Genomic DNA, 23,179 nt, shown 5'->3' on the forward strand with positions numbered 1-23,179 from the left:
CCAATGAACGACAGTGTGCCCACCTTCTGCTTATTTACCATTTTGGAGAAAATCACAGTTATAATACAACAGTGTCAACTTTCAAATCCCATTGGCACCTATTATTGGGGTCCTGAAACTTGTGTCCCAAATTTCTGCCTCATTAGATTCAAACTTTTGATCGAGTTTCCATTGGTGTTCCGTTTTCACTTCCTTTGGGCAATCAAACCTTTACATTCGCAAGGAAAACCAAATCTGAATATGTTGAGCCCATGATTATGAGAAAGCCTTATTTTTCAAACCATTCCAATATTGAGAGACAAATATGTTAAAATAGTTTCACTTACCAAATATATACCACACTATACTCCAACTAGTTTCTATCACTAACTTTGTGAGACTCGTATATTGAGTTATTTTTCTGCACATTCCCAAAAAAAAGAGCTGAAAGACTATAGTTGCAAAGACTCGATTGCATTATCCACTTTAGTGCTGGAATATATGCCTGGATTGCTGGACTGTCTGAGATTTGTTTCTTTGGATGATCCACTCTCAGGTAGTTGTATAAGATCCTACTTCATTCTTCAAAGAAGACCAGGGAAATTCTTCCTGAGCAGCATATACTCCTCAGCCAATACCTTGCAACAAGTACATTGTTTTCTGGTAATATCTTCCTATATCTGGTGGCCCATGAGGTAAGTAAAACGTGCACTTATATCTGCTTCCGTAGCTAGCTTTTTCTGGAATACGTCAATATTGTTGCCAGAGGTGACTACTTGTGGTATACTGCATCCATTGTACCCAGTGTGGCTTCCTCTACATTGGGAAAACCAAGTGGAGGCTTGGGGACCGCTTTGCAGAACACCTCCGCTCGGTTCGCAATAAACAACTGCACCTCCCAGTCTCAAACCATTTCCGCTCCCCCTCCCATTCTTTAGATGACATGTCCATCATGGGCCTCCTGCAGTGCCACAATGATGCCACCCGAAGGCTGCAGGAACAGCAACTCATATTCCGCTTGGGAACCCTGCAGCCCAATGGTATCAATGTGGACTTCACCAGCTTCAAAATCTCCCCTTCCCCCACCGCATCCCAAAACCAGCCCAGTTCGTCCCCTCCCCCTACTGCACCACACAACCAGCCCAGCTCTTCCCCTCCACCCACTGCATCCCAAAACCAGTCCAACCTGTCTCTGCCTCCCTAACCTGTTCTTCCTCTCACCCATCCCTTCCTCCCACCCCAAGCCGCACCTCCATCTCCTACCTTCTAACCTCATCCCACCTCCTTGACCTGTCCGTCTTCCCTGGACTGACCTATCCCCTCCCTACCTCCCCACCTATACTCTCCTCTCCACCTATCTTCTTTTCTCTCCATCTTCGGTCCGCCTCCCCCTCTCTCCCTATTTATTCCAGAACCCTCACTCCATCTCCCTCTCTGATGAAGGGTCTACGCCCAAAACGTCAGCTTTTGTGCTCCTGAGATGCTGCTGGGCCTGCTGTGTTCATCCAGCCTCACATTTTATTATCTCGGATTCTCCAGCATCTGCAGTTCCCATTATCACTTCAGGGACACCACTCCACTTTAGTTTGAGACTAATCAGGTGGCCCTCCCATCGTTGGCATACTAAGAGGGCGTACAAGTTTATACTTAAACCTTACCACATTATGTGTATACCTGCAGTGACTGGGACTGGAATCCAAATCTAGTGGCTCAGAGACATGGACTCACTCCCTACCTTTCGAAAACAAAGTATTCTGCGGCTTTATTTCATTTCCATTTGTTGGATTTTGTGTGTTAATTGGCTAAGTGTCCTATAGCAGAACTGATTTTTATTCTGTTATTTGAATGGGTGCAAAGCATACTAAGACACAGAAAGGGAACTGGCTGAACTCACGGAGAGAGCCAGTTTCTTGGGCAATTAGCCTCCTCTATGCCCTGATTATTCTATGATTCTATAATTCAGTGATTAAAAATATTACTAATTGTGATGAAGAACAACAGCTGTCTGAGCAGTGCTTCACTGAACAAAATTCATTCTTACTTCCTTTTCAGGGTGTAGTCATTTTCGTTGCTATGTTTGAACAGTCATGCAATTTTCTAGATTTTGCACATAATGTCAGGTCAAGCATTCATAGGTTCATTATGCATTGGATCTCTTTCTGCATCAGAGTGGTGTAGTTTAATCCAACTTCAGCACATGAATATTTCCATTTTACAGGTCAATTATCATCGCATGTTCTCTATCTGAAATTGCTAACAATATGAACTAAATTCCAAACAGTCCTATATCATCTTCTGATCAACAAATTTTAATTTACTTTTCTTCTCCTTCACCAATCTTTTAAGTGATAGGATTCGTCTTTCAAATAGCAACGAATTAGAAAGCACCCTCAGCATAATCTAAGAGAGAAGAAAGACAGTCAAACCAAAGCTGAGTTCTGATGAAGGATCACCGGACTTGAAAAATTAACTCTGCTTTCTTCCCATACATGCAGGCAGACCCGCTGAGTTTTGCCAGAAATTTCCATTTTTGTTTCGGATTTCCAGCAACTGCAGTTCTTTGTTTTATTATAAAGAGTAGAACCAGATTGGACTGAATATCTAGTGGGCTTTTTATAGTGGATATGAGGAAGAGAAATCCTCTTTAATAATATGGCGATATAAAGGGACTTAGCAAGAGAATCCCAGAATGTGATATCTGGGCCTGGTGGAGTAAAGGAAAGGGGATTTCAAAATTGGTGATAAAGTGAGGAGCTGAAATCTCAAACTACAACTGGCAAAAGTTAAGCTGTCTAAAAATTAAGATCATTTCATTGATCAAGCCATTTAGAATTGTTTGATAGAATTTTTCAATATGCTAGCAATTGATTATGCCATCTTAATACAACTTGCCTGCACCACATTAAGGCGGTAATCTGGAATAGACTTGAACCCATGATCCAAGGATGTAGAAAATGCTTTAACCCGCTGCACCACCCAGAAACTTTAATGTTCAATGACAGCTCCTGGCATCTATGGTCGATGCGCTATGTCTGGAACATCCCACCCAGGCTGTTTCTAAAAAGAATGACTCCCTCCAAACCATATCACACTCATCCAGTGCATGCCAGGGTCCACATCTGGAACCTAACAGTGATTCCAGTAAAAAGGCACAACATTTGCATGCAAATGAATTGCCTCTCATTTAATCCTATATCCATAGGCACAACAGCCTCAATTTACATTCAATAACAGATGGTTACTTCTGCACCAAAGATGGCTTTGATCACTCCATGTGGCAATGTCTATCATAAACTAACATAACATACAAAATATTTACTGTCAACCTCCGAATAATCCATGGAAAATTCTGCATTAAGACAGATATTTCCTTTCGAGTCATACTGCCACCAGTGAGCAAAAGCTTAAGTAATAATTAAAATACCCTAAGCATCCAACAAAAAGTAAGTCCAGATCCAATATATATGACCTGAACTTCACCTCATTGCTACTGTATCATGCTCATTCCTACTACATCATTTTGCCATACACATGCAGAGAATATTACAACACAGACATGATATTCAATTAGATATGTGACATAACTGAGAAACAGAAGCTGCACAAACAGTTTTTATAATGTTTAAGATACTCTTGATACTTACTGGCAGATGGATTATTAACTGATTCGACTCTGGTATAATACTGGAGCCAAAGTCAGTGTAAGTGTATATAATTAAAATATGAAATATGAGTCTGCATTGAAAACAGTGGTATTCTATTTAATTGGGAAACAAATCATGCTCAGAAGCATATAATTACCATTCGAGAAGAAAATGTTGTAGCTTTACCAGGTTTATTTTTAAACTGCTGAAGTGTTGGCCATGAATTGAAACAGAATGCTCTCGCATTGTTTAGTTCACTATAAAAACACTTCCAACCCACAACAAGCTTTGAAATAAAATTGCTTCCAATCTAAAACTCTAAGCTATAATTTTGGTAATGTAATTCTAAACAAAACATTCCATTTAAGGCACTGAACAACACAATCCTTGAAGAAAAACAACTGTTTCTATTCAATCTGTTTTCTTTGTCAATGTAAGTACATGTTTCCAACAGAGGTTTGGTTAGTTTGGTTGGCTGGATAGTTGGTTTACAATGCACAGTGACACAAACAACATGGGTTCAATTCCTGCACTGGTGAGGTTACCATGAATTGCTTACCTCTGTCCTCACCAGAGCCTTGGTGACCCTCAAGCTAAATAACCCCCAGTCCATCTCGCACTAATGAGATAGAAGCCATATGGTCTGGTAGAACTATGATGAGTTTACCTGATTCTCTCAAGAAATTTTCAAATGTACCCAGTGCAGCTCAAGCTTACAAGACACAGGATCATCAGATAACGCATGAAAAGAACAATACCAAAAATTCATAGAGTCAACTTCAGTTCCTTTGCATGTTTGTTAAATACTATAAGAACTAGTTAAATTTCTGCCTTATTTAATTTCTACTCAAATAAGACTATGAAGCTAGTCTTAGCGCTAGCTCAGCGAATTTGAACAAACTGGGAAAAATGCAATAGCTAAGAAATAATTGATATTAGGTAGTGTTTTCTCACGAGCTCAGTAGATATCACACAGTACCTTAAGTATTCCTGCTATCAGAAACGTTTCCCAGAGGTCAGCTGTGGTACAAATTTGACTGTCCACTTAGAGTGATAGAGATGTGTAGCATGGAAACAGACCCATCAGCCCAACTCATCCATGCTGATCAGCTGTCCTAAATTAATCTAGTTCCATTTGCCAACATTTGACCCATATCCCTGTAAACCCTTCCTGTTCAAGCACCCATGCAGATGCTTTTTAAATATTGTAATTTTATCAGCCCCTATTACTTCCTCTGGCAGTTTGTCTCATGCATGCACCACCTTCTGTGTGAAAAAGTTGTCCCTTAAGTCCCTTTTAAATCTTGCCTCTGTCATCTTAAACCTATGCCTTTTAGTTTTTACCCTGGGAAAAGACCTTGGCTAGTCACCTTATCATGCCTCTCATGATTTTATAAACTTCTATAAAGTCACCCTTCAGCTTCTGATGCTCCAGGGAAAATAGCCCCAGTCTATTCAGCCTCTCTTTTTAGCTCAAACTCTCCAAATCCAGCCACATTCTGGTAAATCTTTTCTGCACACTTTCAAGTATAGTAACATCTTTCCTGTAGCAGGGAGACCAGAATTAAATGCAGCATTCCAAAAGTGGCCTAACCAATGTCTCATACTGCTGAAACAGAATATCCCAACTCCTTTACTCAATGAACTGACCAATAAAGGCAAGCATGCCTGCGACTCCTCTTTCGAGGAACTATGAATCTGCACCTCAAGATCTCTTTGTTTGCAATATTCCCCTGAACTTTAGCAATTAATGTAGAAGTCCTGCCCTGATTTGCCTTACCAAAATGCTACACCTCCCATTTATCTAAATTAAACTCCTCGATCCATTGGTCAAAGACAGGCAACTATTTAAATAATTAAGACCTGAATTCAGGGCAAGTTGGAAGATATTTTGCTGGTGGCGCAGTCCCTGGTGGACAGTGAGGATGTTAACTCAATGGAGTCAGCTTTACTGTTGTAGGCTAATGGGTCATTACAGCTGGAGACTCCATCCCTGAATAGGAGGCTGCTGGCATCAAAATCAGTCTAAATGCTGCTACTGACAACATTTCTTCTCTACCACAGTGCTTGCTTGCCTGTTTGGCCCCTTTGAAAATAAAACTTACCCTTTCACCTCCAACTACACGTCCACGTTGAGGCTTCTTTGAGATTCCCTACTTGCCCCATCAGCACCTTTCTCTTTGCTGTTGCTGACACTCAAAAGCTGCTGCCCTTCTCAGAAATTGAGTCTATGGCTGGGTCCAAAGACAGTAACATCAAGCTTCCCAATATTTAATCTGAGCAAGTTTCTGCCCACCCAATACTGGATGTCAGGCAAGCTGTGTGACAAATTGGGAATTCAGTAATGAGATGGAACTGAATGTTGTAAGCATACTGTTGAATGATATTGCAAAGGAATAGCATGTACATGAAAAACTGAAGGCAGCCAATGATACATCATGGGTGTCTCCAGAATCAACAGCAAGGCCCACCTTAGCCAAAAATAGGGAAAAAAAACAGCAAAATACCCGATACTTGGAAATAAGTGTACTGTTCCTCCATTTTGAAGTATATAAGGCACTTTGGACCAGTGTGTGTCATTTACAAGTTTCTCCTCTGGGTAGGTGCCATTCTATAGAGTCACAGTCTGATGTGTGGCTTGACAAAATGTAACTACTCCAAACACGATTGAGATCATAAAAACAACATGAATAGGTACACAAGTATTGGTAACATGCTGCTCTGTGACCCCAAATCCAGGCTGCTAATAGAAGACGAGGCCCCAAATTTCCAAATCCATCATATCACCTGTCTCTATATCCGTCTCACCCTCAGTGTTACTGAACCCTTGCTGGAGGTTTTTGTCACTTCCAGACTTAAACACTCCAAATCGTTCCTGGCCAGACTGCCAACTTGCGCACACTTCATCATTAAAGTCACCCAAATCTCTGTTGTTTGTATCCTAAATAAATTGAGCTTTTTAATGTTAACCTTGTGTTCATTGGCCTGCATTGTTTCTTAGTCCCATCCTACTCTATCTTAAAGTTCTCACGAATAACAAGAGAATTTGGAGGAGCTTACATTCTGTGCAAGGGAGCTATTAACATGGAAGTGAACATGGAGCAGTATCAGGATGTTTTACCACAGCGTCATTATACATTGCAGTTAGACTATTAAAGCCTACGGTTCATTTCTGCAAGCATAAACTCGTGTGCTATATGTTACGACAATCAATCCACTATCTATAGTTTATGTTCCCTTGTAGTGTCAATTCAGTAGAAATCAAGGATGGCAGTAAGAATATTAAATTTCATGATTCATGTATTTTGGGAATTTAACTTCAAGTTTGAGGATTAAGATTGTTTGCCAGTAAAATAAATCAACGTACTTTCTTTGAGAGACTAAATGGGCTAAGATAATCACAGCTGAAGTGATGGCCCATCTTGTCTAATGAGATCGGAAGTGGGAAAATACTAAACATTAGGTGACTCCATTCTTAGTGTTGAAATGGAGACAGAAAGTCTACAGTACTCTCAATTAGGGATTCACATTGCTCATGAAATTTCCTCTGATCAAAGAAGCATTTTGGTAAAGATGGGATGGTCCTAAAGTATCTATATGCCTTTCAGGTCAAAGTACAGTTTCAAGCCCACTTTGTTGAGACCCACATTTAATTTTGTTGTTATGTTAAGTGTATTTGCTTTGATTAACTCCTGACATTAAAGGTTTCTGTTTAAAATATGAAATGTTGCAGCACAATTTTTTTTGAGACAAACTAGGACTTCTCTTTAAAAGTTAATCATCTCCATCGAGATCATAACACAACAAAAAAAAATCATTATCTTCCAGGACTAAAATAAACCAAATGTTCACAGAAAAGAATGCCATTATGGCGATTATTTCCATCATGAACTTTAAAACTTGCTCGACTTGAATCAGTTTCACATGTTTCAGCATATTATTAAGAATATAATGGTGCAGCATAATAAGTCATGATGTAATGTTTACTGTAATAATAACAACGTGAAGTTTGGAATTGCATGGAGTCTGGCAGCCCTTTTACAAAGTACATTGGTGCATTTCGGAAAAAGAATACATTCTATTTCCTTAAAACATTCTTTCATCCTGTGACATGTAATTACTTCCAGAGTTAAGATAGGTCCTAAAAATCAACCTTGTGATGTAACTCGATTTACTATTCTAATATGCTTCTACTTAAGATGAGTGTTTCCATGTTTGCTAATCCTAGAGAAGAGATGCCCACAACTACTCCTTATTAGTGCTATAAAGCCTTGGTATTCACCAATATATAAAATGTATACTTCTCTCTTTGGAAAATCTCAAGTAAACTTTATAAACAGAAAATGATATGGTTATTTGCCAGAGATTACATGTGTTATATACGCTCTTCTTGTCAATTCACTGGGTACAATTTAGTGACATGCTGTAACTAAACAAATCAGGATTTGTCTATAGTTTTAAAAAGAAATATTTATTTGACCTGTCATTAAGGGTGATGAATGCCATTTAGATAATGTTCTCTAGCAGAACCTGTTATATCAAGATGAGGCAAATTAATTTCACATAGCTATGCTGTTAACGCATCCTTGGTGCAGTGCCTGGGGCCATATTAAGAATACACTTACAATGTGACTGAATCAGGAATTTGCTTTCAATGTTGAGACAGCAGATACCAAATTAAACACCCAATTGTATGACAAGAGCAACTTTCTCCATACTCATATTGAGACATTCAAGTTGTACCATATCAAGGAACAGTCAAGTCTCCATTCACTTTAACAAAATTGAAAAATTAATCCTGAAATGTTCCATTAATTACTGTAACAACTAATTTTATCTCCTGGCTATAATTATGCAAAGGAAATATGACTAAAGCAGTGCGCACCTAACTCAACATGTCTGTGCACTCTGGGCTGCATTACAAAGTGGTGGCTTCGCATCTTACATGAATGCAAAACAAAACAAAAATCTGTGCAATAATTCTACAGCAATTTACCCAGCGATAACTGTAATAAAAGGATAGAAGTTAAGGTGAATGACAAATGAACGAGAGGTGAGATTGCAAAATGTGCTTTTCACGGAATGAGTTGTTGCTATTCGAACTGACTTGTCGGAAAGGATGATGGAAGCAGATTCAACAGCAACCTGAACCTCAAAAGGAAATTGGAAAATACATGAGAGGAAATAATACATAGGTCTTAGGAAAGAAGCAGGGGACTAGGATTCATTGGGTAGTCTATTAACAAGTTGTCTTTTCGGAACAAAGAAGATTGAAGGGAAATTTGAGAGAGGTGCATAAGTTTGTGACAGATGCAGATGAGGTAAAACTGTTTCCATTAACTGGTAGAACCAGGGCCAGGACATAACGATTTAGAACATTATGAAGGGGGAGATTTGCTATACAACAACTGGTGATAAACTGGAATGTGGGGTCTGGAAACCTGGTTGAAATAAAGGCAATGAATGATTTTGAAAGCAAATTGGATGAAAAGTTGAAGAAAATAAATAACCAGGATGATAGAGTGGGGAATGAAACTGATTGGATTGCTCAATATTAAGTTGACACTGAGTCAGCCACCCAAATGGGCTCCTTCTTGACTTCAAATGATTCTATGGCTAAATATTCTGAATAGTTTTTATAACAAAATCGGTTACATATTTGTTAAATATTCTGGAAATACTTGTTACATCCATTAGCTGCTAATCAAGAAACTAAAGTGATATGAAAGTTATAATTATTGCAGCCAATCACAGCACTGATCCAAGAATAACGTGCTCACTGACAATCTTACTTATTTATTATCAGATTACCTCTGGTCAACTTGCTTTCTGTACAAAGTGGCCTTGTCATTCTCTGCATTTTAACACAAATCACGGTGAACATATTTTTGTTCTGTGTGCGCTGTATGATGTGATGTGTCATAAAATGAATGCCTTGTCAGTATATGGTAAAGATGATTTGTTTAAAGGCAAATATAGTTCTTCACTTTATGCGTTAAGGTGGAGCCCGTATTATTGGGAACAATGATGTGCTTCATTGATAAATATCTATCTTTGTCTCTCAAACAGCAACACAGTTCTCACTGGCTGACCAATTTGGAAATACTACACAGCTGTCTGGAGTATTATTAATATGTCATAATGATGCTCTTTGCATAACTTTTCTGAATAAAAAATGTGAGGTATCATTGTGCAATGAAATGGCTTAGTAACACTCTTCCAAGGAAGTTCTCATTTTCAGTGAGGCTGACTGCCATGTTATTCACACTTTCAGACAGTGAGATATTTAATTTGGACAGAGTATCACATTTAGGAACTAACAGTTACGAGGAATCGATGCCCAGTGCAAGGCTCTGACTGTACTGAGGCTGCAATAGTTTTTTAAAAATTATTATTTATATTTGTTCTTTTTTCATTTTAAAATTATTTTTAACTATTTATTTTATTATTATTTCCAATGATCATTATTCATTTTTAATATGCAAATTTGACAGACAAAAGAATAAACCACCAAGGTCCAGTTATCCCACCATTGAAGCAATATTTCTGAGAAAACCTCATGGTGGCGTGAAATGTTTGTATTTAGTGAGTGTCAGAAAATGTGATTGTTTACAAATGGTAAGAATCACCACACAGAAAGTAGCAAAATAGACATAAATTAATGAAAAGATCTACGTTGTGACATACAGGTTTATCTCAGTAAAAGATTGATTCTGCTCAGTGGTAAATAAGACAAATATGTTCACATTTAGAAAAAAGGAACATTATTTTTTGCAGTAGCACCCTATAGCCCTGTTGGTTCATGATGATGTTTAAAGCAGAATAGTTGGTACCGTTTACTCAAAACTGTTTTTTTTTCTTGAATATATTGTGATTTTAGTCTCCTACTGGGTTATCTATAACTTAAGTTTGCACATTAAATTTGATGTGAGGGCCATGTTTGAGACTAACTGAACATGCATTCCTTATCCTTGCATATTCATCATCTCACAACTCTAGGTTAAATAGAACTGGATCTATTGACTGACTATAAGTGTGCAATGTAGCCAATAAAAATTCTCTGGGAAAGCAAAGGAGCGAGACTGAGACAGAAATTGTGCAATAGGCAATGAATTCATACAGTTCCCGATGTAGACCACTCACCTACATTAGCTCAATCACGCTTTGAGGCCTTATATAGCAATGGAATATCCAAGGCTCCAACAGAATAAGGACTCCCTTTTAAACAGCACTTTCCATGACTACAGGACATCCCAAAATGATTTATATTCAACAAAAATCTTCTGAAGAATATGCATTGCTGTAACACCTGCTAACAGCTGCTAACTTAAACACAGCAAAGCTCCCACAAACAGCAATCTGAACCCAGCCCGGCAACCTGTTTGTTAGGAAGACATGGTAAGAATTGCCGATGCTGGAGCCTGAGATAACACAGTGTGGAGCTGGAGGAACACAGCAGGCCAAGCAATATCAGAAGAGCAGGAAAGTTGACATTTTGGGTCGGGACCCTTCTTCAGAAGTGAGGGACAGGAAGGGAGTTCTGAAATAAATAGAGAGGGGGGCGCGGTAATAGCAGGTAGCTGGTGGGGATTGGCACCGCTACCTACCTGCTGTCACTGCACTCCCCCTTCTCTATTTATTTCAGAGCCCCCTTCTCCTCCCACATTTCTGAAGAAGGATCCCAATCCGAAACATAGGTCAATAAAAACATTTTTATTAATTTACTGTCACCTCAGTGTCAGAAAATAGAGACTTCAGAATCATGACATACAATCCAGGATTTTAATTCAGTTCAACACTGAAGAAGTGCTGAACTGCCAGAGATAGTAGCTTTTGGATGAAGTGGTAGTTTTTCAGCCCATTTCCCTCTTTGAAGAATCTCAATGATTCTATGGCATATTTAAAGAGAAGTAATGAGTTTTCAATGTCCTAATTAACATTTATTCCTCAATCCAACATCACTAACTAATTATCTAATTTAATTATCTTGTTATTCATTGTGTCTAAGTACCTACTACATTTCTTTCATTACCAGTGTGATTGTGCTTCACAAGTACTTCATTGGTTGCAAAAGATCTTGAGGTTCTGAGCAACAGTATATAATTACAATTTTCTTTCTCCATTCTATCCATGCCACATTATATCTAAGCTATGCAGTCATAGAATCCCTACAGTGTGGAAACAGGCCCTTCAGCCCAACAAGTCCACACTGACCCTCAGAGCATCCCACCCAGACCCATCCCCCTATAACTCACTTAATCTACACATCCCTGAATGCTACAGGCAATTTAACATAGCCAATCCACCCAGCCTGTACCTCTTTGGATTGTGGGAGGAAACTGGAGCACCCAGAAGAGACCACTCAGACATGGGAAGAATGTGCAAACTCCACACATGCAGTCACCCAAAGGTGGAATCGCACCCAGGTTCCTGGCACTGTGAGGCAACAGTGCTAGCCACTGAGCCACCAAGCCACCCCGAGGGAGTTTGCCATCTCTGCATGACTTTGAACCACCAGCCTTCATGTTATGAGCCAAATGTGCTAACCCATTGTGCCACAGAGACAGGCACAATGTTTCTTTCTACACAATGTTTGTATCATTTATACACAGGGAAATGAAGATGGTTTCACAGATCTCCAACATCTGCTCCTTTGGGAAAGTGGCTGAACGTAAAAGGAAGCGATTAAAAGCCTGCCTTTCATGTTCCATTTCTTTTCCTACCATCCTTAAGGTGTTGCAATTTGCAGAAATCAGATTGTAAGAGACCTGTCTATCTTTCAGGCTTTCATAAAGGCAATAACCCAGATGGTAAGCATGTCAATGTTATTGAACCATGTTGTCTGAAGCAGAGGCTCTGCCAGATATGTTCTTGGAATACTGAAACTGATTAGACTGTTATTATTATGGCTCAACTTCTTTTAAACTGACTTTTTCACAGGAAGTAGGTGACCCACGCAAGGCTCCCTATAACTATTCCAGAATGGTTCTCACTCTCTTTGATGATGGGACTCTGATAATGGTGTCAGATAGAAATTCTAGGATGCCGATCAAATGGCGAAGAACAAATAACAATAGCCATCCCAGTCAGAATGCAATATGGCTTGGAATACCATAACTTTCCCCTAAAATACTGATACACTGTTTTTTCATAGGTTAAGGGCAGGTGTTGGGAGGTGTTACTAAAGTCATTAGGATTGAGTGAACAAACTGGAGAGACCGCCACATTAGACATTACATCAGTCAATTGAGACATTGGAATAACAGGCCTGTTTACCAACAGTTTTTCACAGATGACTCCATGTGCTGACAGTTGGTGATAGTTCTATTCACAGTCACCTAATTTCTATAGCCCTTCATCCCCTCTCTCCTCATGTAGTATCTCAGAGTTACAGTGTTATGGTGTAAAAGGAGGCCATTTGCCCCATTATGCCTGCACTAGCACTTTAAACCTAATGATCTAATATTGATTGTTGACATAGCAAATGCCCCAGCCATTAATTCCGGAAGCATGTTCCACAACATCAGAATTCCCTTTGTATTTGAATACAATACATAATGAAAACGATTGTCGCTATTCTTTATAACAAAGTGTGAAGCTGGATGAACACAGCAGGCCAAGCAAGATCTCAGGAGCACAAAAGCTAACCTTTCGCCTTGACCCTTCATCAGAGGCTTTTGTGCTCTTTTGTGCTCCTGAGATGCTGCTGGGCCTGCTGTGTTCATCCAGCCTCACATTTTGTTATCTTGGATTCTCCAGCATCTGCAGTTCCCATTATCTCTGTCGCTATTCTTTTCTGGCTCTCATACCATAATGCCCCATCTTGTCACCTAGAATATTTTTTCTAATCAGCTGGTGCAGAGGTGTTATTACATATCTCTGCAACAGGCGGGACTTGAGCCTCAGCCCCTTGGCTCAGAGATAGGGTCACTACCACTGCACAAGAAGTGTCATCTTGTCATTTAACGTGAGTCAATTTGGAAGGTATTTGCTGCGTTTCCTTATCCTTCGTTGTTCAGCATCATTTTTTAAACTTTGGGCCGTTTTACAACTAAAGTCACTAATCACATACTATGTACACTCTCATGGGGTTACACAGATTATTACATACTTTGACTTTCTATTGTGAGGTAAGAAACTCCATAAACCAACAAAATAAAATCTGGGATATTGTTTCATAAATTACACAACTTTCTCCCATTGCTGATAAGTAACAATTACTCATCATGTAACTTTATCTCTCACAGTCAAGATTGCTTTCATTGTCAGCTATGTTTCTGTTAATTTAAGTCAGTATTTATACCTCTAATTGCTTTTCTTAATAAATGAAAATCCTTTCAGTGTTGTGGAATCTTTGCATTTAGAGGCTACTCTTTATGGAAGCTATTTGTAGATGTCTTTTATGATTATATTATATTCATTTCAGGCATTTGAGTGACTTTCCCTTAAGAGGCCCCTTTTCTGATAAAATGATATATGCTCCTAGCTACTGTCACAAACAGTTCAATTTCTGACAGTTTGATCCAGTTTAACTGAACTTATATGACATTTGAAACCAACAAAATAAATGTGAAAAAGATGATTGCTCAACACCAGTTCCCCGAAAATAAGAAAGTACCTTGGCTACCAGTTCATGCTGCAATTTCAAACTTCTCACAGAAATGACTGCCTGAACTCGCAGAGTCATACAGTCACACAGCATTAGAACAAACCCCTGAGTCCAGCCGGTCCATGCCAAACATAATCCAAACTAAATTTGTTCCACCTGCCTCCTCCTGGTCCATTTCCCTCCAAACATTTCCTAGCCATGTACCTATCCAAATGTCTTTTAAACTTTGTAATTGTACCTGCATCCACCATTTCCTCAGGAAGTTCATTGCACACACGAAACACCCTCTGTGTAAAAAATTTCCCCCCTTGTCTTTTTTAAATCTCTCTCCTCTCACCTTAAAAACGTGCCTCCTAGTCTTCAAATCCGTCATCCCAGGGAAAAGATAACTGCCATTAATTCTAACTTTAACTTTTATTATTTTGTAAGCTTCTATCAGGTCACTTCTCAATCTCCAACACTCTAGTGAAAAATGTCCTTGCCTATCCAGCCATCCTGCAGCCTTTACTTGAACTCACCCATACTAAGTCCTGTACATGTATCTTCTCATGTTTGCTTGGTTCACAGCCTCAGTTCTAAAATCCTTCTCATTGTTTTCAAATCCCTACATGGTCTTTTCCTTTCCTGCCACTAGTCTCTTCTTACCCTTGAAATGATTCTGCAGTTTAGGTTTCCTGCATGTCACAATATTCAGTTGTTCCTCAATTTGCTGTCAGTGTCTTCTGGCTCTGAAAATTTGTCCCCAGACTTCTCTGTCTTCCTTTCAGATACTCCTGGAAACATATCTCTTTGACAAAGTTTTTGGACACCACTCCAAATCTTTTCTTGTCTGGTTCACTTTGTCATGAAATTGTGTTATTAGCAACAAGCTGAAATTGATTTTTTTAAATCTAGCATTAGCTCTGTGAAATTATGGGAGGAAAGGAAAAGCCCACCTGGAAATCTATCAATGCTGAGTAGGGTTCTACATTTAGTCAGCACAGGGTTAAAATACATGTACCCAAAAGAGAATCCTCAAAATAACTCATATAAAGAGCCAAAATGAGAGAACACTGCACCCTTACAGTCATTAAACTATTCAGGATAGCCACTTCAAAGTACTTTGTAGTTGATTCCTGTTGCAGATTATACAAATCAAATACACTCAGTATTTCATGCAGCATCATCTGCTTGGCTATTTATATCTACAAAAATAGTTAGTTGCATCAGAAAGCTTTAGACTTTGAATTCAACTCTTAAATAATCATTTACAAAGGAAACAGTAAATTCAATGACTGTCTTGTCACAAATTATTAAAATACACTTATGATGAAGATCAAATAAATTAATGAAATCTGTTCAAAATTACATCTTTTATAATCTGATAACCCCTTGAACTTTATTTCATCAAACAATGGAGACCTAAGTTAAAGCTGAGCACCCTAGCCCAATTATCCCTCACCCTCTGACACTGCTTCAACTGAGGAACACCCTTTGTGCGGTTTGTAATAATTATAATGATACGAAACCATACACAATCATGCAAATCTAGCATTGCGCGTCTGGCTGTCAAAAAAAAATTGGATCTGGCTAATGTAATGTTTCCTTCACTTCTTTATCATATCCAAACACAAACAATATAATTATCCTTGGCAAAGCTTCCATTGTGCCTCCTGTTATCTCATCTTTCTCTCCAAAACTTTGTTTCATTACATGTGAATGATTGACATGTAATTTATACTTTCTGTTCCATATTTCCTGGCTTGCTGTCTGCATGCTCGGTAAGGAAATGTTAATCTGATTGGCTGGAGAATCTCGGTATTTTGCCTATACATAGGCCCCCAACTCTACTGGAGATAGTGCCGCAATTAAGCAGACGCCAAATTAGTGGAAAAGATTTCAGTAGCCTGCAAAAAGCAACTGTATGTGAATGACCAGTAAGACTTCAATCAGCACTATGAAGCAATGAAACCATGAACCATTAATTCAGATTGAAATTGTGGATGAAAACCAAAAGAATGTGATGTAGGGTCACCAGACCCGAAATGTTAACTCTGAATTTTTCTTCACGGATGTTGTCAGACCTGCTGAGCTTTTCCAGCAACTTCTGTTTTTGTTGGAATTGTGGAGCTTGGAAAATTGCCATTCTGCCATCTTTATTTAATAAGCAGATGCTAAAGGTCCTGTTAACACAATAGTACTCATGCCATTCTATGTAACTGAGATGGTAGTAATGTAATCATCAAATTACCATTCTACTGTTTAGGTTCTGACCAAGTTTCATCACAATTTATAGCTACATTCATTCAGAGATGTTTCTTCAGGTGTGTTTTCAATCATAGATGCATTAAATAAAACTAGTTTAAACTGTGTTCTGGGCTACTCATTTAGTGATCTGTCATTTAAATTCTGACATCACTGGAAGTTTCTCAGTCTTACAAAATTGTGGGGACAATAAGCTAAGTATATTCCTAAATTGTTGGCAAGGGTCCACAAATTCTGTGCGATACATGAAATCAATAACTTGCCACTCAAACAAAAATAGGCACAGAAAGTTGTGTTTGAATATACCAACGATGGCTCTCAATGAAATGCGTCTGTTTACATATCAAATTATTACATAGCCATTTAATAACTCTATTTAATATTTAATAGACAAGTTAAATTTTTACACAGGTTTTATGTAATTTGAGCAATTGGAATACGGTGAAACATTAATAAAGATTGCATAGCACAGCACACATTAAAATAAATAGACTTTGTTTTCAGATGGTTGCTTTGACCAATAGGATGATCCTAATTAACCCCACACTGCCAGCAAAACAAAGGTATTGTAATCATTATCTCCATGTGTCTACGATGATAACTAAATGGTGCTCTTAAATCCAGAAACCGTAATCCCTCCCAGAGATTCACATTTACAGTTTTCACAAGAGGGAGGAAAAAAATAAAGAACATTTATTGGGATTTTATAAGCAGTAGGGATGTCCACATGTATGAAGTGCAATTCTACTACAAGTCTCTGGTACCAAGGGTAAACATCCTAACAGCTGTGGGTGCACATGGGACATTGTGCAAACCAATAAATTAGTCATTTGTCCAAGGCAAGATTATTGTCAATTTAATGTCAGCACAAATACAATCAAGAGTTTCATAACTTACTCAGTTAAGGGCTGACACAAGAGCAGCTGGCAATAAATGTGAAGTATACTTCACAATGTCAATGCTTCACTTAATACTCAAGAAATGAATACAATTATTTAGCATACCTCAGACTGTACTGGTAAAAAATATTTGTTCAGATGAGATCCAGAGCCATTAAGGACAGTCTCAGTGTCAGAAGTCTCCCTACAATCTTGGCTGTATTTTGTACAGTGTGCTTTGGCTGCAGTTGGTTCTCCCATGACAAATAACAATTGCTGAATTAGCCCCTAGAAAGGAATAACATTGACTTCAGAAAATATTAAAATAAGTATACATTAATAATAAGCTTCAAATCACAAATGTAATAATTTAATAATAACAACTTGGCCAAAGCCAACTGAGCTGAAGGCAAATCAGTTGATCAGCAGAGTGAATCTCAAACAGATATTGTTGTGCAAATTCTATATTCGTTAATGTTTTCCCTAACATGGGGAACATGTTCAATAAATACACAATTGATAATTTGCCAAGGATAATTACATTGCTTGTTTTGGAAAAGAAGTGAAGGAACTATTACCTTAGCCAGATCCATATTTTTTGACAGACAGACACGCAACGCTAGATTTGCATGATTGCGTATGGTTTTGTATCGTTATAATGATTACAAATTGCACAAAGGGTGTTCCTCAGTTGAAGCAGTGTCAGAGTGTGATGGATAATTGGGCTAGGGTACTCAGCTTCAATTTAGGCCTCCATTGTACATTACATACGATTACCTTATTATTTCTGGTCGGGTAGTAAACCATGCAGAGCCAGAAAAATTAAGCTGATTATAATATAAGAATTTGTTTTCAGTAGGGAAGGTTGAGGATTTGGGAAAAATATGTAACTGAGTTGCTTGCTGTGCTATACTGTACTGGTGGGTTATTTCACAATTGATCAAACAAGCTGGAAAAGACCATTACTTTTATAAATAAGGCGATAGGGAGTTAGCAAGCAAGTTGACACAAATGTAAGTCAAAAACATGTAAACAGAAAGCAGTTTTTAGAGGAATAACATGGACCAAATAAGAATTTAGAAAAGCAAATTTAGAAAAGTAAAATTTGATCTTACTGACTGTGAAAATGAACTTAGCTTTTGTGTTAATTTGTGAGAGGGAATTGAAGGGACTGCTGGTTTTTTTGTATCAACACTTAGTCCATTTCACATGCCCACTTTGTTGTGAAGGGTTAATGCAAAATAAATCATTTGAAATATAACTTCAACCAGGAATTCTGTAAATGTACAAAGGGCTGGATCAATTAATTCACGATGAATCTGCATAGGCTATCAAAAGTTTTATAACATTTTTATCATCCCAACTGATTTTATGACTGGACAAGTTAGTCCCAGACTGAATTCTGACTTCATAGTTTTTTTTAAATTGATAAGTTGATCTTAAGCCACCACACATACAAAATTCTGCAGATTTGGTTTTAACAATAAAACAGAAATTTATTATGCAAAAGAAATTAATATGAAATAGAATAAACTATTTACTTATAACACATCTTGAAAGATTTTGATACAAATAGTAAAGTACAATCCAACTATCTTAACACCATGACTTTACAGCTCTCAAACACCAGAGTTTACTTCCCTATCTCATCTATAGGTGTAACTTCATCATTTCTTTCAATTCCCACTATTGAGTGTTTGTTTGCCTCTTCCTTGATTCATCATGCAACCAAACTTAGACTTTCTTGGCTTTAAATAAATTATTCAGGATTCTAATCAAGCACTTCTGGAACTTTCAAAATGAAATCCTTCCACTGAGATAGCCTATTTCTTAACAGTTCTAAATTAACATCTTTCTCTAGAAGAAATCTTTCCACACATTTAATGATGAGGACTTCTGCAAGCTGAAGAAAAAAAGCTTTTCGATGTATTTAAGAGATAATAGGAACTGCAGATACTGGAGAATCCGAGATAATAAGGTAAACAACTGGATGAACACAGTAGGCCAAGCAGCATCAGAGGAGCAGGAAAGCTGATGTTTTGGGTGTAGACCCTTCATCAGAAATGGGGGAGGGGAAGGGGGTCTGAAATAAATAGGGAGAGAGGGGCAGGTGGATCGAAGATGTATAGAGGAGAAGATAGGTGGAGAGGGGACAGATAGGTGAAAGAGGGGAGGATGGAGCCAGTAAAGGTGAGTGTAGATGGGGAGGTAGGGAGGAGATAGGTCAGTCCAGGGAGGACAAACAGGCCAAGGGGACGGGATGAGGTTAGTAGGTAGGAAATGGGGGTGCAGTTTGAGGTGGGAGGAGGGGATCGATAAGAGGAGGAACAGGTTAGGGATGTGGGGATGACCTGGGCTGATTTTGGGATGTGGTGGGGAGGGGAGATTTTGAAGCCTGTGAAATCCACATTGATACCATTGGGCTGCAAGGTTCCCATGCTGAATACGAGTCGCTTTTCCTGCAACCTTCGGATGGCATCGTTGTGGCACTGCAGGAGGCCCAGGATGGACATGTCGTCTGAGGAATGGGAGGGGGAGTTGAAATGGTACACAACTGGGAGGTGCAGTTGTTTATTGCGAACCGAGCGTAGGTGTTCAGCAAAGCGGTCCCCAAGCATCCGCGTGGTTTCCCCAATGTAGAGGAGGCCACAACAGGTACAGTGGATGCAGTATACCACATTGGCAGATATGTAGGTGAACATCTGCTTGATGGGGAAAGTCTTCTTGGGGCCTGGGACGGCAGTGGGGGAGGACGTGTGGGGGCATGTGCAGCACTTCCTGCGGTTGCAGGGGAAAGTGCCAGATGTGGTGGGGTTGGATTAGAGTGTGGAGCAGACAAGGGAGTCTTGGACAGAGTGGTCCCTCTGGAAAGCTGACAAGGGTGGGGAGGGAAAAATGTCTTTGGTGGTGGGGTTGGATTGCAGATGGCGGGAGTGTCGGAGGACGAGGCATTGGATCTGGAGGTTAGTGGGGTGGTACGTGAGGACGAGGGGGATTCTTTTTTGGTTGTTATTGTGCGGATGGGGTGCGAGTGATGAAATGTGGGAGACACGGTCGAGGGCGTTCTTGACCACTGCAGGGGGCAAGTTGCGGTCCTTGAATAATGAGGACATCAGAGATGCGTGGGAGTGAAATGCCTCATCCTGGGAGCAGATGCGGCAGAGGCGAAGGAATTGGGAATAGGGGATGGTATTTTTGCAGGAAGGTGGGTGGGAGGAGGTGTATTCTCAGTATGTATGTGTTATTTTCTCTAAACAAAGAAAAATCACAGATACTTCTAAAGAGTAAACAAGTTAATGTTCCTGAATGATCACTTTTTCCACTCATTAAACTCTCCCATTGCAAAAACAAATTCTTATTATCTCCCCAAGTGCTAACTTTTTCAAAAGAGTTTTCAAATAAACTTGGTTCCAGAAGTACTGATAAATCACTCATTAAACCCCTTCATAAACTTGGACCAAAAACCACAGGAAAATACTGGATGCATTGGTGATCATCTTTCAAGATGCCACAGACTTGGAAAGCGTGTCTATGGATTGATAGCCAATATCATCACCCTACTTAAAAAAGGAAGTAGAAAAGAAACAGGAATTATAGACCAGTTAGTCATAAATCAGTACCTGGGAAAAAGTTAGGCTCCACGATAAAAGATTTAATAGTAGAGCACTTGGAAAACAAGAACAGGATTGGAGAGGGTTGGCATGGATTTTAGAAAGGGAAATCACGCTTGACAAATCTGTTAGAATTTTTTGAGGATGTGACTAGTAGAGTTGATAAGGACAAATCAGTAGGCATGGTTTACTTGGAATTCAAAAGGCTTTTGATGAAGTCCCACATAAGGGATTAACGTAAAATTAAAGCACATGGGATTGGGTTAGTGTAATGATATAGACAGGGAATTGGTTGGCAGACAGAAAACAATGAATAGGAATAAATGGGTCTTTTTCTAAGTAGCAAATTCTGACTAGTTAGGTACCCCATGGATCAGGGCTAGGACCACAGCTGCTCACAATATATGTTTATTTCTTTATATGAGGGAATTACATGCAATATCCCCCAAGTCTGCAGTCAACACAAAGCTGGGAGTGAGGGTGAATTGTGAGAAAGATGTAGAGATACTTTGGTGGGATTTGGATAAGTTGAGTGTGTACAAATATGTGGTAGATAAACTAAAATGTGGATAAATGTGAGTTTATCCAGTTTGGGAGATAAAACAGGAAGGCTGATGATTAATTGAATGATAATAGATTGGTAAAGAGGGAGATGCAATGAAACTTGGGTGTCCTTGTACGCCAATTACTGAAAATAAACATGTAGGTGCAGCAGGCAGTGAAGATGATAAGTGATAAATTGGATTTCCTTCAACCAGAATTTGAGTACAGGAGCAGAGATGTTTTGTTGCAATTGTATAGGGCCTGGGGAGGCCAAATCTGAGGGGTGTTGTGCTGTTTTGGTCTCTTTATCCAAGGAAGGATGTTTTAGCTGTGGCAAGAGAGCAACAAAGGTTACCAGACTAATTCCTGGGATGGCAGGACTGATGTATGATGTTTACTGGAGTTTTGAAAAATGAGGAGGCATCTCATATAAAAAAAATTCTAATTGGGATTGACAATTTTGTTCATCTTCTGGCTAGTACAGGGTGTTCAGGTAGTAAGTTAGTGGGGGTTATTTGTTAGAAAGTAATAACTGAGAAAGTAACAAGACTTTTTCCAAGGGTGGAGGTAGATTTTACGAGGGGACATAGTTTTAAAGTGAGTGGAGGTAGATATTGGGGAGACGTAGGAGGTAGGTTCTTTACTCAGAGAGTGGTAGGGACGTGGAATGCTTTGCTGGAGAGGGTAGTGGAGTCGGCCTCATTAGGGGCATTTAAGCAGCTATTAAGATAGGCATATGGATAATAGTATAAGGTAGCGGTGGAGATTAGATATAATTTAGGTTTGGGGTAAAACTTCGGCACAACATCGTGGGCCAAAGGGCCTGTACTGTGCTATGTTCTATGTTCTAACTGTAATTTTTAGACAGCTAATTAAAATGTACCCAATAGAGGGTTAGTCATGTCAGTCAGTGGGGTTTTGTGCTTCACCTTCAAGATATGGTCAATGATGGACATTGAGAGCATCCCTGACTGTCTGTGTGGAGTTTGCACATTCTCCCCAAGTCTGCGTGGGTTTCCTCCGGGTGCACCGGTTTCCTCCCACAGCCCAAAGATGTGCATACTCGATGGATTGGCCATGCTAAATTGCCCATTGTGTCCAGGGATGTGTAGATTAGGTGGGTTATAGCGGGGAGCGTCTGGGTGAGATGCTTTGAGGTTCGGTGTGGACTGGTTGGGCTGAAAGGCCTGTTTCCGCGCTGTTGGGATTCTTTGATTCTTTGATTACATCAGCCGCAAGTGCACCCATCTTTAACTGCTCACCAAACAAATGGATTGGCTTGAGCGGTACTTGAGAGACTAAGAAACATACAAATGGCAGGGAGCATCATACAACGAAGTTACGGAAACGTGGTCACACCAAAGGTAAGGAAGATGGATGGGTGACTGCAGTCAGTGCCGCAGCCCCCTGTAGCTGTCCCCCTGTTAAACAAATATTTAGTTTTGGATACTGATGAGGGGATAAGCCCATCAGTTGACAGCAGCAAAGCTGTGGCACCATGGCTGGCCGTGCTGTACTGAGGGGAGGGACAAAGCACAGCAGAGCAATTGTTATTGGAGATTTGATAGTCAGGGGCATTGATAGGTGCCTCTGTGGCTGTGGCAGAGACTCCAGAATGGTACGTCACCTCCCTAGTGCCAGGGTCATCAATGTCTCTGAGCAGGTACTGGC

At 39.4% G+C, this 23,179-nt stretch overlaps 1 protein-coding gene across 4 annotated transcripts in view; it reads right to left on the reverse strand.

Annotated features, from left to right (window-relative positions):
- Positions 1-23,179, reverse strand: part of LOC125465535 (collagen alpha-1(I) chain-like) — a 335,639-nt gene that overhangs the window by 174,397 nt on the left and 138,063 nt on the right. For all 4 annotated transcript variants that reach the window (XR_007250272.2, XM_048559169.2, XM_048559168.2 and 1 more), the window contains one exon: positions 17,481-17,642. Coding sequence is in view for 3 of the 4 variants with exons in the window: in XM_048559169.2 (XP_048415126.1) it covers positions 17,481-17,642 (162 nt within the window). In the remaining variant the exon portion in view is untranslated. The remainder of the gene's footprint in view (positions 1-17,480; positions 17,643-23,179) is intronic.

This window comes from Stegostoma tigrinum, chromosome 29, assembly GCF_030684315.1.
Source record: "Stegostoma tigrinum isolate sSteTig4 chromosome 29, sSteTig4.hap1, whole genome shotgun sequence".
NCBI classification, from domain to species: Eukaryota; Metazoa; Chordata; class Chondrichthyes; order Orectolobiformes; family Stegostomatidae; genus Stegostoma; species Stegostoma tigrinum.